The following is a 16282-nucleotide window of genomic DNA, read 5'->3' on the forward strand; positions in this document are numbered from 1 at the left end:
ATTTATGAAACAATTCGCAATGGCACTGCTGGAGTATGAATCGCAGATGTTTGCTGAAATTGTAGCTGAAGATGGTTTCCTTATTGCAGCCAAGTAAGTATGATGCATTTTTAGACAGTTTTTGCAAGTTAGGCTACAGGAGAACTGGGTTCGTTAATTAATTTTCTACGTACACTGTAATGTAGAACCGTTCTAGGTCTATGGGTATGAGATTAGGCTATAGTGTAAAGTAGGTTTGTTTCTAGAGGCGAAGTTTAGTCGCTGTTGCGCCAGGCTGGTGAATAGGCACTGTTTCTGAGTAGCTACTGGTGGTGTACGTCTACTAGTCTAAAGCTAAAATTTACAGTGTAGCCAAATCTCGTAGGTTGGCTTAGGTTCTTTCGAATGTTTCGAGATACCAGCCTTGTTCTAAACAAGATGAGTTGCTTAGAGGAAGAATTTCTGTGCTATATAAATAGAGGGAGGAGGTATGAAAGCAGTGTCGCAATGTGCACTAGGCCTGTCATGCAAGTATGGAAAATGGCTAGACAAGAAGATAACGTTATAGAGATCAACACTGCTTGAGCCAGCTTTAAACTGCAGTGCAAGAAAGGACATACTCAGCTGCACATTGCTCTACTATAGCAGTTAGGACTGTTCGTCTGCCGCCATAACTTGTCTTAGGACCACTTGTGGGCGCCGTAATTATTAGATAAATATAACTAGTCTCAGACCACTTCTAGCTGCCATACTTGGTTCAGTGTTGCCACAAGTGGTCCTACTCTAATAAGGACCAGCTATGGTAGTAAAAGAGTGGTCCTAGGACCAGTTGTGGCTGTTCCTGTGGGACTTTGGATAGCTGCACTTCAGTTGACATTACAAGCCTGTGCTCCTGCGAGTACCTGGTCTGGTTCCAGGAGACTACCAGCATAGACCCAGAGTTTTTCTGAGTAGTGCACAAGCTAGAGCCCAGCAGTAGGCCAGGCTAGGGGCATGACATGGCAAGACAGCTTAATACAATTACCGTTTACCTCTATGGGGACACTTCTTTTTCTATAATGTTATTCTACAAAGATGCTTTCTAGTAAAACCATCAAGAACAGAGTCATAACTGATTTCTAGATCATAATGGAAATGCGTTAGGGCAAGGCCGTTCACGTGGTTTGGCCAGTGGTTGACTCTAGATATGACTTGACACGGTGAAGACCAATTCACAAATTCCCACAAGGCAGAATTATTAAAGTAGGTTTCTTGTCAGGAACAAGAATTCAACACCTGCGTGATTGGGGTAGTGAGGTTCTTCTGATAGGGACTTCAACTTCAATGGCTTTGAGACAATCATTGTTTGTGTCCTGAAGCTCTAAACATGATACATGTACTTTAAATGCCTAGACATCTAAACTACACGCTTGTTTTGACATTGACTTACTATGTAAGGAATTCGCATACTTTGATTTAGGGTTACACTCCTTGGGACTTTGGTGCCATGGCACTTTCGGCTTTATGGTGGATTCGTGCCTGACATTTTGAAAATGTAGGCCATGATTCCACTAGCTCCACGTTTTGGCTTAATTAACAAGTTCATAAACTAAACCAGTTCAAGGAGATGACTGTTTCCACTACTGCTTGCGCATTTAGGGTATGTGAGGTATTCGAAACGAATTCATTTTGCAATGGTGCAGTATGGTATTTCTGGAACGTCACTTGCTGTGATACATTGGGCTACTCTGTCGCTTAGTCACTGTCACGGCAACAGTAGTTGTCACTAAGACTCCTAATTCAGCATCTAGGCACATGTGAGCTGCTGATTTCTCTCCTTTATTTGATGTTGCTTCCATCGTTCGAGGCAATACTTAGATGTCATAGGCCATCTTCAAGTGCGCGCTAACGTCACATGACAGTTAAATGTGAACCATTTGCTAAACCTACTACAAACCAGGTTTAGGAAAAGCAGTTATGTTTAGAATATAACTGGTTTAATGGAAACAGGTCAATCCTTAAGACAGTTTAGCTTAAACCGGTTGTTAAACTGGTTCAAGTACTAGTAGAGACACGGCCTCACTGGTCTCCAAGGACTGGTGAAGAATTGCTGTGTCAGTGTAAAGGAGGGAAACCACATGATCTGTATGCTGTTGCCATAGTAGGGAAGACTGAAGGCTTTGGCTGTCTTTGCACGACAAAACTGTTGGTGGATTTTTTATATTAGTGATCACTCAAAATCACTAATTCACTTAACTAAATTTTCCACCAATAGTTTGTCATATATGGCGTCTGTGTAGCCTTGACAGTAGACCTTCTTTTGCTTTTGGTTTTCCTTTCATGTGAGGATAGCAACAGTGTTGTATCACGTGTGGCCTTATGGTGACTAAGGTCAATGATGCAACCCTCATTGCGTGGAGGACCACCAAAAGCAAAGGAAGGCTTAGTGTCGAAGTTTGTGCATAGAGTATATTAGCATACTTTGGGTAAGGTGCTTTCACTAGAAATGCACTTGTCATTTTGGAGTCTGAAACTCTTTCTTTTATTAAGTACATGAGCACATGAGCATACATGCATGTGTTGCTTGTAAGTAAAACACTGTGTTAGTGATGTAAGATTATATAATGTCAGTCTACTGGTCAATTGCATTTGTTGTACATGAAGGGACTAAATTGTGCAAAGGTTTTTAACGATAATTAAATAAGGGTATGTTTTATACCACCATGATATAATAGGACACACACACACACACACACACACACACACACACACACACACACACACACACACACACCACACACACACACACACACACACACACATGGTGGAGTGAGTGGTCGACACGACCAAACTCATTTATGGCTTTGCTTGTGTCTCCAAAGACCAATGCGTGCTGTGCAGGAGCGTCCACAAACATCACATGTAAAGTTCCCACTGTTAGAGATCGTCTTTCGTTCCTGCCTTTTTTGTTGGAGTGTTTTCAAATGTTGGTCTTCAAAATGATCTAGTGATTTTTTGCAATAAGATCTCCACAGAGATCTGTCTGACGCATAGCTTTCCCTGTTGGATATATCAATATTACAAGATTTCAAATTGGATTTCAATGTGTCTTTAAAGCGTAACTTCTTACACACACACACACACACACACACACACACACACACACACACACACACACACACACACACACGCACACGTAGGAGTATTATTAGCAAATAAATTATGCCATAATTTGCCACCACTGTGACTTGAACTAGGAACTCTGATGGGTCACGGATGTACGCTTTCTATAGGATGACTCTCTAACCAATTGAGCTATAACACCACACACCATATACAAACACGTACATGCTCATGCGCGCGCGCACACACACACACACACACACACACACACACACACACACACACACACACTTACACATATTTTTTATGGGTTTGATGGGAAGGCAAGAATGGTCGGAGCATGATTGAGGAATATTTATGGCTTCTGTTTTATGCATTGTTGAAGATGTAAGCTGGTATTGTGTAATATTTATACAAGGCAAGTAGGAAGATAATTGAACACTTTGTTATTAAATGCAATAGACATAGAGACTAAAGAACTTGTATAAGCAATAATATTGTTATTGGAGTTTGACTGCAGTAAACTTTTCTTGTAGGGGTTTGGGATTGGATAATGTTATCATCAAACTGCTTGAATTATACAACGATCCAGGGACATTGGTATTAGTGCTGAACATGACACCTTCAGAAGAGGTAAATCAAATATTTTAGTAAACTGCATTACTTTGGTGGGGATTTACTAGGTTTGCTGTAATTCTTAGCCTACCATGGTGTAGTGTTCTGGTTGATCTATTGTTCTGCACACAACTCAACACTCTAACTAACCCGTATATAGTACCCGTATATAGTACTACAATACTCTAATATACTACAACCCCTCCTTTTTTCTCACTACTCTATTACTAACTCAAAGTAACTGTCTGTCAGTCAAGCCTGCGATAAGCTGTAGTCTTTCAGGCGGACAGGTGGCTGTCTCTCTCTTCTTGGTCTTCCTTCTTTAGTTGTCTGTTTTGCCTGTTGAGTAGGGAAATGTTCGTCAAGGTCGTTAGTCGACTCTTTCTCTTGTACAGAGGGTGTTTGTCCTTCCTCGTATGGTCTCGTGTGAGAGATGTGTCGTCGGAGTGTCTTATTCCCGTTGGATATAACTACTTCTGCTCCGGCTCTGCTGATCACGTTATAAGGTTGCCATTCATAAGTGGTAGTCAATTTATTGGTCTTCTGCTGGCGTAACAGTACTTTGTCTCCTACTTTTATATCGTCGGTTTGTGCTTTTACTGCGATATCTCCATGTCTTTTCCCTTCCTCCTTCTTTCGCAAATCTTCATCTCGCATCTGTCCGTCGAAAACTGAGGTATCTTGTAACCCTAAAGTTGGCAGTTTGCATCGTACTTTCCTTTGAAAGAATGCGTCAGCTGGGCTGATTCCAGTTGTGGAATGTGGTGTGGTGCGGTATGCCATGAGGAAGATGTAAAGTTCTTGTCGCCAATCTTTACCTTCGACTTGTGCTGTCTGCATAGCGTGCAGCAAAGTGCGGTTCTGTCTTTCGACTTCTCCATTGGCTCTGGGCCATAATGGGGGGCTGGTGCTGTGCTCCACTCCATAGTCTTTGAGAAAACGTTCAAAGGAATGGTCCGTGAACTGTGAACCGTTGTCCGTTATCATGGTGTACGGAGCACCATATCTAGAGAACGTGGTCTTTAGCCTGGAGATAATGTCTGAAGCTCTAATTCGCTTCAACAGATCTACTTCGAAATATCGGCTGTAGTAATCCACTACTACTAAAAGATATTCACCAGTCGGTAAGGGACCAAGTATGTCAGCAGCAATCGTTATCCATGGACCTGTTGGGAGCTGTGTCCTTTTCATGGGAGGTGGGTGGGATGGCAATTGGGTAATTTGACAGGCGTGGCATGTTCTGCACATGCGTTCCATTTCGCGGTCGACGCCTGGCCACCATACTTTGGTTCGTAGTCGATCTTTGCACTTTGTAATCCCTTGGTGCCCCTCATGTGCTAATTGTAACACTTGGTTCCGAAGTTTAGTTGGAATCACTATTCTACAGTTTCGAAGAACGATATAACCAACAATGGTCAATTCGCCAAATACATGCTTGTAATTTGCCGGTACATTTGCTTGGTTTCCTTCTCGGATACTCCTTCGTAGTGACTGTAACTCACTGTCTTCTTTGGACGCTTCTTCAATTTGTCTCGGTGAAATCGACGAAGGTGCGGCTTCTCTTGCCACAAACTTGATGTATTCGTCATTCTCTCCACCTTGATCACGCAATGACAATCGTGACAAGGGGTCAGCAATATTGTACTTTCCTGGCGTGTAGATCACGTTGAAATCGTAGGGTTGGAGTCTAAGAACCCAACGTTCGATCCTCGCCGAAGGTTTGCTTCGAGGTCCATAAATAGTTTGAAGTGGTCTGTGATCTGTAATGAGATCAAATTTCCGACCTGCCAGATACAGATTAAATCTTTCACATGCCCAGACTAGGCCTAGCGCTTCCTTCTCTGTTTGAGAGTATCTGCGCTCTACATCAGTCAGACTTCTACTCGCATAACTGATAGGCTTCTTCATTCCATCTTGTTCCTGCCAGAGAACAGCTCCTAGTCCTACAGGACTTGCATCAGCTACGACACTGGTGTGTGCTGTTCTGTCAAACACAGCAAGAGCGGTGGCATCGCGTAATCTATTCTTAATAGTTGCGAATGCTTCTGCTTCAGTCTTTGTCCACACGAAAGACTGGTTGGCTCTCGCACACTTCCGAAGAGGGTCTGCAATTGTTGCTAAGTCTGGTATGAACTTGGCACAAAAATTTACTATGCCGAGGAAAGATCGTACTTCCGTTGCTGTCTTAGGGTCTCGGGTTGCCATGATAGATGCTACTTTATCGTCTGCCGGTGATATACCCTCTTTGGATATCACATGTCCCATAAACTTGAGTTTATCCATATCAAAGTCACACTTTTCGGCATTGAGCGTCAATCCTCTGTCCCTGATCCGATCTAGGACAGCTCGTAGTCTCAGGTCATGTTCGGCTTTGCTAACTCCATGGACCAAGATATCATCGGAGATATTTGTGGTTCCCTCACAGCCTGACAGTGTCTGCTGGATGATACGTTGGTATGCCTCTGGGGCGGATGATACTCCGAACATCAATCTCTTGTATCGAAATAATCCTTTGTGGGTGACGAAGGTAGTTATTGGTCGTGATGTTTCATCCAGTTCGATCTGATGAAACCCCTTCTTAAGATCTAGTCGACTGAAGTGTTTGCTGTGCCTGAGCTCTTCCACTACTTCATCGACTGTGGGTATTGGGTGTCTCTCCCGGATGACGGCTTCATTGGCTCGTCTCATATCTACGCAAATTCGAACTTGGCTTCCCTTCTTGGGTATCACCACGACGGGACTGATCCAAGATGTCGGTCCTTGAACTTCCTCGATGACGTCTGCTTCCAGAAGATGATTTAACTCTGCTTCAACCTTGTCTCTCAAGCCAAATGGGATCCGTCTAGGTTGCTGAGCTACGGGGGTCACAGACTCGTCAATATGTATCTTCAATTGGAAGTCTTTCAACTTCCCTAATCCTGAGAAACAATCACTGTACTCCTGTATTAGTTCTTTTCGACCAATCGTGTTGTCTTCTCGAACAGATCCTAACGTTAGGAGATGCAGCTCTGGTGCAGTCTGACGTCCCAGTAATGTTGGTCCTGAACAGCGTACAACAATAAATTGGGTTGTCATTTGTTTGCCTTCTGACGCTACTTCTGTGTCAAATCCCCCAACTACAGACAAGGGTCTGGTTGAACCATACGTGTAGAGGGTTTTCTTCACTTTGCATGATTTGTATTTCATCCCTTTGTGTTTCAACCGTGTGAACTCTTGTTGTGACATAATATTACTACAGGCTCCACTGTCTATGACAACTTGTGTATCAACTCCACCAATTCGAATAACAGCTGTAGCATGTTCGTGATTTACAGCGAACACATACTCTGAATCAGACTTACTCAAGCATTCTCCTTGTTTACATTGACTCTCTTCTGTCATGAGGACTTTACCAGTCTTCGAGCCGTTGCTCTTCGTCTTGCACATACGAGCATAATGTCCTTGCTTATGACACTTGTTGCATTCTACTTTCTTTGCTGGACATTTTGCGTCTGTTGGGCCGTGGCCTTCTAGTCCACATCGTGAGCACTGCTTCGCGTGTTGTGGCTTTTTCGCTTGTGGTTTGCCCTTACTTTTGGCTTGCCTGTCCTTCCATGTAGATTCTACTCGAAGGGTTCTCTCAGTGGAGGGTCCTGCATCTTGTTGACTCGAAATGTCTCTCTCTTGCGCGGCTACTGATTCTAGCATACGTGCTAGGGATATTGCCTTTTCCAGAGTCAGGTCATTACCTTCCTCAAGCAGTTTTGAGCGGACTCTTGAACCATCACACTTCTCTATCAGTTGATCCAGAATGTTCTCATCCGAATCTGCAAAGCTGCACTTGGCGGCCTGCTGTCGGAGACGACTCACAAATCGATCAATCGCCTCTCCCTGTTGTTGCCGTATTTGTCTAAATCGGTAACGTTCATAGTATTTGTTGACTAGCGGTTGGAAATAGGTATCGAGTGACTGGATGGCAGATGCATAGGTATTCCCCGTGTCGTCTAGAGTCTCAAAGATCGTTTGGACTCGCGGTCCAGCGGAATGCAGCAGGAGTGCTCTCTTCCGAGTGTCCTGGTGGATGCCTCGTCCGTCAAGGTAGTACTGAAAACTACGCTTCCATTTTTCCCAGTTTGCGCCTAGGTCAGACGTCGATTCGTCAGGAAATTGAAATCGCTCCACTGGAGGTATCTCCATTCGCCTATTTGGGACTGTTACAGAGCTCCGTAGGGGATATCAACGCGCACGTGGTCACCTCTTTGGGGGTCCTTGTGTACCTTACGCTCCAAACAGCGCGCGGGCAGTGGTATCAAACGTACCTTTCAGGATGCCGGTCGATCCTTCTCCAATCTGGCCTATCCTCGTCGCCAGTTGTAGTGTTCTGGTTGATCTATTGTTCTGCACACAACTCAACACTCTAACTAACCCGTATATAGTACCCGTATATAGTACTACAATACTCTAATATACTACACATGGTGGGAAGAATACTAATGATGGTTTTCATGTCAAGTAGAGTAGTCAAGGAACTTTCAGAAAAAAGGGAACCTTTGGCCCCTTGCTATGTTTTTAGCATCATGTATCTTTATAGCATCAGAGGTACATGAAATGTACAACTTCCATCCAGAATTCTTACATTCTAAATGTAGCCCGATTGTTCTTGTGTGACTGTGAATTATAAACTGCACTCTGTAAATTGTTTTGTACATCTGTGGAATTGGTTTGCACTACCACTTATAAACTTATGTTTGATGACCAAGATGTTCATAGCAGCTCTTGCAAGTATGCAAAGTGCTGGTACTTACCAGGTAAAGTTAAATGCTGCCAGTTGCACGCCACCACTAGAACTAGTGCCAGCTGTACTTTATAAAGAATGGCACTAGATTTGTTGGTTTGAGACACAAGTGTCAGTGAGATGACTAGAATGTTTGTGGCTAGTTCTGCTTGGTGAAAGTGTTTTGTACTGAGAACTTTTTGCAAGAATTCTGTTTTAATGTTGGTTGATATGTTGAATATTGTTTAGTCTGAGTATTCGTCTATAGACTTCCTGATGCATTCGATTGCAGGAATGTGTTCGAAATGCTAACACAATCACTTCAAAAACAAGGCGGAACTCATTCAGTAGTTTTATTGCTAAATTCAATAGCAGACTTGCTGTGGACTGTACTCGGGTTATCAATGTGGTAACCTATAACCAGAGGACGGTGGATCATGATTATGAAGACAGTGCAAGAAAGCTTTATCAGTGAGGTAGTTGACCGTTACGGTGCATAATACTCAGTTACCAATTACTGGGAATTTTCAAAACAGTGCTCAAGGCTGCCATATGGAAAATGGGATTTATGGAAGAAAATCTGTTCTCAATAAGCGCCTGGGCACTTCATAGGAAACTCTGGAAATTTGGTAGAATTGAAATTAGAACCATGTAACCGTGTAATAAGTCGATGGGTGTAATTATCTCTAGTTGTAGCGAGGGTTATAGTAGTCGTCCCATCGGAAGTAGCGACTTGATGGAAAGACGGAAGTAACGACTCGACGGAAATACCGACTCGTCGGAAACGACCATGTCAACAACTTTGGAATGTGTAGCGTGTGTTCACTGTTATAATCTTGACATAGGGTTATTGGAGGTTGTCCGCCAGTCTAGGCGGAGTCATTCCAATTTTGAGCACTGATCATGACTTTCGAGTGTACGTTCAAAGTTATAGCTAACAGAGAGTAAATGAACCTGCGACAAAGTGCTGCACCAAACCATTAGATGATAAGATCTAGACTGCATGTCCTTTCTCAGCCATCACTATAAACAAGCGTTAGTATGCTTGGGTCTTGTAGTAATGTGTCAGATTTACCATTTGATGATAAGACTGCCTGTCCTTTCTCAGCCATCTGTATACACAACTGTTGTGCCTAGTGATGTGCACGTGGTGTTAATTTGTGCAGCTTGCAAGTAGGTGCATGCTTGCCATTACGTGTATAGCAATTGTCTGGTCTTGTTGTGATTGGAGTACATACCTATTTGTGCCTCGTTGTTGAGGCTAAAGTCAATCATTAGGTGTTCTAGAAATGAACTACACGCACAAAACACTGTATCCAACTTTATTTCTGACTTAATTAAACACAAACGGTTTCATAGCACGCAAACAACGACGTGATTCTAACGAAATATAGAACCTTGCTAATCCGAATGGCACCCTGCCTTGCATACCCAGATGCTATTAAGTCGGGTTGCTGCGGGCGGAGTTAAGGTCTGAGACTAGGTTGCCACAAGTGGTATGTGCGTCTCTTACTACTTTAAATTCTGACTGGCACTGGAAAAAGTGACCTTCTCGGCGCCTAGGGTTTAGCATTGTAATGCTCCCTTTCATGTTGCAACTTTAGCAGCTTCTTTAGGTTTTATAAGCACATTTGTGTGACTCCTAACTTAGCATACTTAATTCTGATTTCAAGTTGTTTGGAAATAGATGTGCTACATTTTCAGGATCAAACCCAAAATGCACTTGGTTGTTAACCCTAGGTGTAGCGAGAGTTATAGTAGTCGTCTCATTGGAAGTAGCGACTCGACGGAAGTAAGTAACTCGACGGAAGTAATGACTCGACGGAAATACGACTCCACTTGATGGAAATACCGAATGGATGGAAACAACCATGTAAACAACTTTGGAATGTATAGCGTGTGTTCACTGGTACAGTGTAGTGCTCATGTAATCTCGACATTATCGTCGCCTATGGTTGTTGGAGCTTGTCTGCCAGACTAGGCAGAGTCACTCAGAACGTTTCAATTTTGATTACTGATCATAACTTTCGAGTGTACCTTCAAATTCATAATGGAGAGTAGCCTGCGACAAAGCACCCAAGTAATTTACGGTTTGATGATAAGACTTCCTGTCTTTTCTCAGCCACCTGTATAAACAAGTGTTTGGGTGACTGAGCCATCTGTATATAAACAAGGTTTGGGATGCTGGGTCTACTTGTAGTGACGTGCATGTGGTCTTAATTAGTTTGTGAATGCTTGCAAGTACAGTAGGTGCTTGCCAGTACATGTGCAGCAACTGTTTGGTGTTGTTAACCGTAGGCGTTGTTGCGATTTTGGGGTATGTACACCTGTACCTCATTGTTGAGGCTAAAATTAGTTGGGTGTTCTAGGAACACACGCCTAGGTAAATTTCTTGCTTTACATTGCTAATTCTACTGTACAACTAAAGTACCCGGAACTGGAATGGGGTCAATTCCTCGTCGCCTAGGGTTCAGCACTGTAGGTGCTCCCTTTTACTTTAGGCAGTAACTGCTTCTAGCTGGCAAAATGCTGGCGAAATACAACTATGTGATAAATGTCACTATTTCTAATGTTTGCTGTTTGTACAGACATATTTCATTGAGGAATTGGAAATGACTGATGCTGCCAAGCATCGTCTGCCAGTTCTATTGACAAATGAATTTACATCTAAAGAAAGGCAAGTTGTTTGTGTGTGCATGCTTGTGCGTGCATGCGTGCGTGCGCTTGTGCATGCATGTGAACGCATGTGCATGTGAACTATTAGTTGCTTTCATTTTTATACATCAGCCTATGATTACTATTGGAAAAGCTGGGTTTGTGTTTGACAAAGATCTAAATTATGCAGTAGGTGAGGTCATATATATATATATATATATATATATATATATATGACTTTACGTGAGTGTTTATTGGACATTTTATGATTGTATATGTGACAACTCAACAATTTATTAAGTAATGCCAACTGAACTTTATGTAACAGAACTCAAAAGGAACTCACTCCCTTAGTCTCAATGTTGCTTATATCAGTCATTACACTCGCACTCTACTTTAGAAGTACGTGCATGTGTAATGACGCATGCATACCAAGTCATATCTCTAATGAAGAAGCATGAAAGTGCAAACCCTTGGCTGCTATGCAGCTTGAATGTAATTAGTCAGAGGCAATGAAGAGCACGAGAAAGGACTCTAGACACAGTTTTAGGGCACGTCTCTTATTCTCTTCTGCTTCTTCTGGAAGATTTTTCCACCTCTTTTGGAAGAGTTGTCTGGAAGAGTTGGCAGAAACAGAAGAGGTTCGAATATAGAAATGATATGGATCATGTTGCGCATGCGCTCATGTTAATTCTTTGACAATTTAAACTGGCAGGAGTGGTAGCAGAAGTGATGTTGCTTTTTCTTTCTGATGACGAAATGAGAGTTTTGTCATCTGGAGAGCTTGAAGAAGTTGTTACACATGCACTAACTATACGACAACGAAAAAGAAACACAGCAAAGTCTATTCTGTTACTTCTCAACTGACCTCTTCTGTTCCAGCTCTTCTGCTCCGCTTCATATTGTAATGGATTTTCTTACTCATTTAGCACCAGTAGACATGTTTCCAAGCCATCTTCTATGCCGGTTTTAATGATGAACTAATTTGCAGCAGAAACTCATACTAAACTGAACAACGTACTATTCAAAACTGCAGATGTGTCTAAATGTGCCTGAACTATACTTTTACTAAGTTTCATGCTGTTTTGACACCATTCAAGCACATTTTGGCTGTATTCATTAGCAATTGCTCTGTTTCCTGTAATAGACACTGCCTACTAAATTCGGTCACATATTTGCCTCAATCAGCACTATAACAAGTACAAAGAAGTAGACTATTACATCCACAACACAATTCGACATATCCAACTATCATGTCTTGTAACATTAGGTTAGTCCGTGATACAATAATGACTCTGCGAGCAAAAACTGTTGCTGAGGGCGCAATCAACATATTGGTTGGAATGCAGCAGAGAACACAGCCACACGACGTGCGCAATTTGAAATAATGTCATATGTTTGTTACATCATAGCAGAATCCTATGATGTGAGTAATAAATAAGTTTTATTTCAGTATTTCTGTGAATAGTGCCCCATGCTCGAATAGTGTCCTATGCTCAAATAATGCCTCATGGTGACCGTATACAAAATAATAATGCCCCATGCTCGATTAGTGCCCCACTGAGGTAGTATTCAAACCCAGTTATATGCATGTGCATCTACCAATGTCTACATTTGAGATGAAACAAACATTGAGATTGAAGCACTAATGAAGATTCAACACATGCAACAGACCAGGATTCTGGAATATGACAAAGATTAGATTAGGTAGTTTGTTATGTTGTTTGTGTAGTGTGATGGTATGCAACGAACAATGCAACAGTCTCTGCGTTTAAATATAATAATGCCCCATGCTTAATTGTGCCCCATGCTTGAATAATGCACCATGTTTCAGAACTATGAAAAATAGTGCTCATGCACTGTTCACGGAAATATGGTACATGTATTTATTTGGTCATGTGTTATACAGTAGGCGGAGTGAGTCATTGAGCTAGTCGGTTGTATGTATGTCACGTGACCAACCTGCACTACTGGACTCTAGCGTTTTATGCCTCGGGTAATAATAGCACTATGCAAACACCATATGTCACAGTATATTGTACATTTAGTACAGGCATTTTGTGACAAATGTTGAGTCAACCTTAAACTAATTGCAACACAGACTTTTCCAAGTATTTCATGTACAGAAAAGTGTCCTCTATAACATACTCAAAGTCTTAAGGAAGATCTGCAGGGAAAGTGTCAAAAAGTGGTCGTACGCTAACATAGGTGTTCCCGATTCTACACCACCTTTTATTGTATATATATGTCAATGTTTTGTGGGATTGTAAATGTGTTTGAACTTTCTGTGTTTTTCAACTACTTAACTGTAAAGGCTGAAGTATAATAAGTAGATAACAGACTTTTGTGGGTATCTTTCCAGTCATGAGCTTGTCTAGCCTTGGTTATATCTTTGTTTTGGTCTCCTGTGTTGTAGCTAATCCCAGTCAGCTTTTGTATGGCACAGCTCACGTCAGCACAAGCTGGCGTGGACAGCAACCATGTCAGGCGTTAATTGCTGCTCAGTCATCCCTCGTCCTCTTGTGAGATTCCCACTGGTCTTCAGGCTTCTCATGAGCACCTGCTCGATGATGAGATCCGAGGACAAGCCAGCCCAATGACAATCACTTCTCACCACATGGAGACCTTCTCTAAAATGTTGGTACACATCTGGATGCTTATTGTGGAGATTAGACATTTGCTGCAGATATATCCATACAGACTTTGTGTAGTGGTTGTGCCCACATGCGGCCAAGTAAGGGAGCATTTCTGAAACAGTTTGGAGATGCAATTCCCAGTTGCCAGTATGCTCTGCCTGGATATACTTGAAGTATATCAACCATATCCATGTACTGCAACCAAAGTGTAGCAGTCCTAGATGACTTCAGGGAATTGGTTTCTCTTTGAAGAGCATCACCGATTCTGGTTATCACACCAGACTGGCAAACTTGATCTGCAGACATTGAACCTTGCATCATCTTCTCATAGAGAACAGCAGCTTCATGTAGGTCTGGGTGTCTAGCAGACTTTTCATGTGATGGTGTTGTAGCTAAAAACTCTTCTGTTTCCACATTCCCAGATTCTGGGTCATCTGAACTTCCAGGTAAAGGCGCATTAAATGTTTTGTTCAGCACCAAGGCAATGAGAACTGCATCAACAATAAGATATATTCCCGTACTGCTCGAGAAATTGCTTTGCCAGTAAGCATGTGCATTACTGCATTGGGTGCGTAAATCAATTGCCACAATTCTTGTAATCCAGATGTAGCCATGAGATGGCCAATACACCCAAGGTAACTCAATTTATGTTTGAAAACCTCCCAGACGAAGGACAATATCTTTCAATTCACTTTCCACTGGCTCAGTTACAATAATCATCAGAGACTTCCAAAAGAGTGGTTGATCAAATGTGATACTTACATACATATTTCAGTGTTGAGTAGACGCATGGCACATCACTGCTATTCATGTCGATCATTGGCAGAAACATCACAGATGGTCTCTCAGGTGATTGCCTTGATGCACAAGTTGCATCATCCCAGACCACATTGGCTTTGGCGATCCAGTCATGATGGAAGTCTTCCAAAGAATATCAAGGTGTGCTGTTTGATGTTTCCACTGATGAGACTTTGTGACATGTTTCCACTGCTTTGATGTTGTCCCTAATCAGTTTAGCAGCAGTTTCTACTATCTTTGTTTTTCTGTGTCGAGATCAGCTTTCTGCTTACTGTAGAAGTCATGGAGCACTGTTGTGGCCTTTTTTTCTGAAGGTAACGACGTTGGGCTTACTGTTGATCTCATTTTCAATGACAGTATCTCCAAAATATTCGTGGAGTTTTTGCTGCATGTGTGGGTAGCTGTATGCACCGTGTTCTGAGTCAGCCAGATTGACGAACAGATCACGATCCATGAACTAATTAGCCGTATGGAACATCATTTTCTTCAAGAGAACTAGCAACCTCCATGAATGCATCTGTTCTTTCTTTATCTTTTGGGCGACCTAATTTTGCCCTTTTCATTTCATGCTGATAAGTACCTGGTATTTGTTTTTTTGTATGGAAATTTATACTATGCCCTCCGTGGTACACTGCATCTGCAGCATGAAGATTATGACACATGCAAAAGTCTTGCTTATTTGTACAGCATCTGCCCAGGTATCACCTCTTTCATGACACATTGCTAGAATTGTGTCTCTCAATTCAACTGTTTTCACATGGAAAACATTAAAACTTTTTCTCTTTCTACCCAACGTCACTGGTGTGCCACAGAAGAAATAGTCCGTCCTGAAGTTAGACGTTATTTTGCTGACCTAAGTTGATGCCTTGCAGTGTCTACAGCTGTACCATGTCTTTGCTTGCCTAGTTTAATAATTCTGGCTATTTGTTGAGAGTTGCAGTATTTTCGACAGCATTCTTGGTACTTGTTGCCCAGTGGATAGTGTCATTCCTGGAATCACTTGCCTTGTTGATACTTGCACTTCCCTTTTCTCCCAGAGTAGCAGTTGGTGATGTCTCTTCTAAAGCTGCTTGCAGATGATACAATCTTCAGACACCTCTAACGCGTCCATTGCATTGCCACGTTGACAAATCTAAAATTCCCAGGTCTAGGGGAACTTTGATGCCGGCTTCTATCCATGATTTCAGTCATGGTCTGAAAAAGTGAGTAACGGAGAAGCCAAAAGGGTAGACTAATTCAGAGAGATAATCGTAACCTTGCTAGAGTGGTTTCTACATGAGAACACTACGATAATCTCGAAACGATGGCATTTTTGATTGTGTTCTACTCTAATCGCCGATGGAGAAGCCTTAAACAAGTCTCGAGTGAGGTATGTGTTCTTCACTATAGTGTTTCAGAAGAACTGTAAGTTAGACAAAGAGATATTTTGGGAGGTCACGTGATTTGAATGCTACCAGAGATGATACGCTCACTTTTCTGGGTAGGAAACAGTTGAGAGAGTTTGTGTTGCAATTTGTTTAAGGTCAAACCATATAATGCCTGTACTAATTGTGCCTCTGGAGCAAACATCATCTTCAATGAAGTTTTCATCTTTCTTACCTTTGGCCTAACTTCTAGAATGTTTTTACCTCGGGTATACTTACTTGGGGTCAACATGTGGCTAATAAACTGCTGTAGCACACAGGTTGGAACACTATTATGCACTTGACTGTAGTGAGTGAAAATCGTTTCCAATTCATGCCAA

At 42.1% G+C, this 16282-nt stretch overlaps 2 protein-coding genes across 2 annotated transcripts; one reads left to right on the top strand and one right to left on the bottom strand.

Moving 5' to 3' along the window:
• Positions 1 to 9: 9 nt before the first annotated feature.
• On the top strand, positions 10 to 12492 carry LOC134186011 (DNA repair endonuclease XPF-like). The gene is made up of 4 exons (XM_062653915.1): positions 10 to 93; positions 3618 to 3714; positions 11038 to 11126; positions 12375 to 12492. The coding sequence occupies exons 1-4, from the start codon at positions 20 to 22 to the stop codon at positions 12490 to 12492; spliced, it is 378 nt and encodes a 125-aa protein (XP_062509899.1). The 5' UTR covers positions 10 to 19.
• Positions 6228 to 7872, bottom strand: LOC134185949 (uncharacterized protein K02A2.6-like). The gene is made up of 2 exons (XM_062653841.1): positions 6308 to 7872; positions 6228 to 6258 (listed from the first exon to the last, which is right to left on the bottom strand). Exons 1-2 carry the CDS (start codon positions 7870 to 7872, stop codon positions 6228 to 6230), a joined length of 1596 nt encoding a protein of 531 aa, XP_062509825.1.
• Positions 12493 to 16282: the final 3790 nt, after the last annotated feature.

This window comes from Corticium candelabrum, chromosome 10 (assembly GCF_963422355.1).
Source record: "Corticium candelabrum chromosome 10, ooCorCand1.1, whole genome shotgun sequence".
NCBI lineage: Eukaryota > Metazoa > Porifera > Homoscleromorpha > Homosclerophorida > Plakinidae > Corticium > Corticium candelabrum.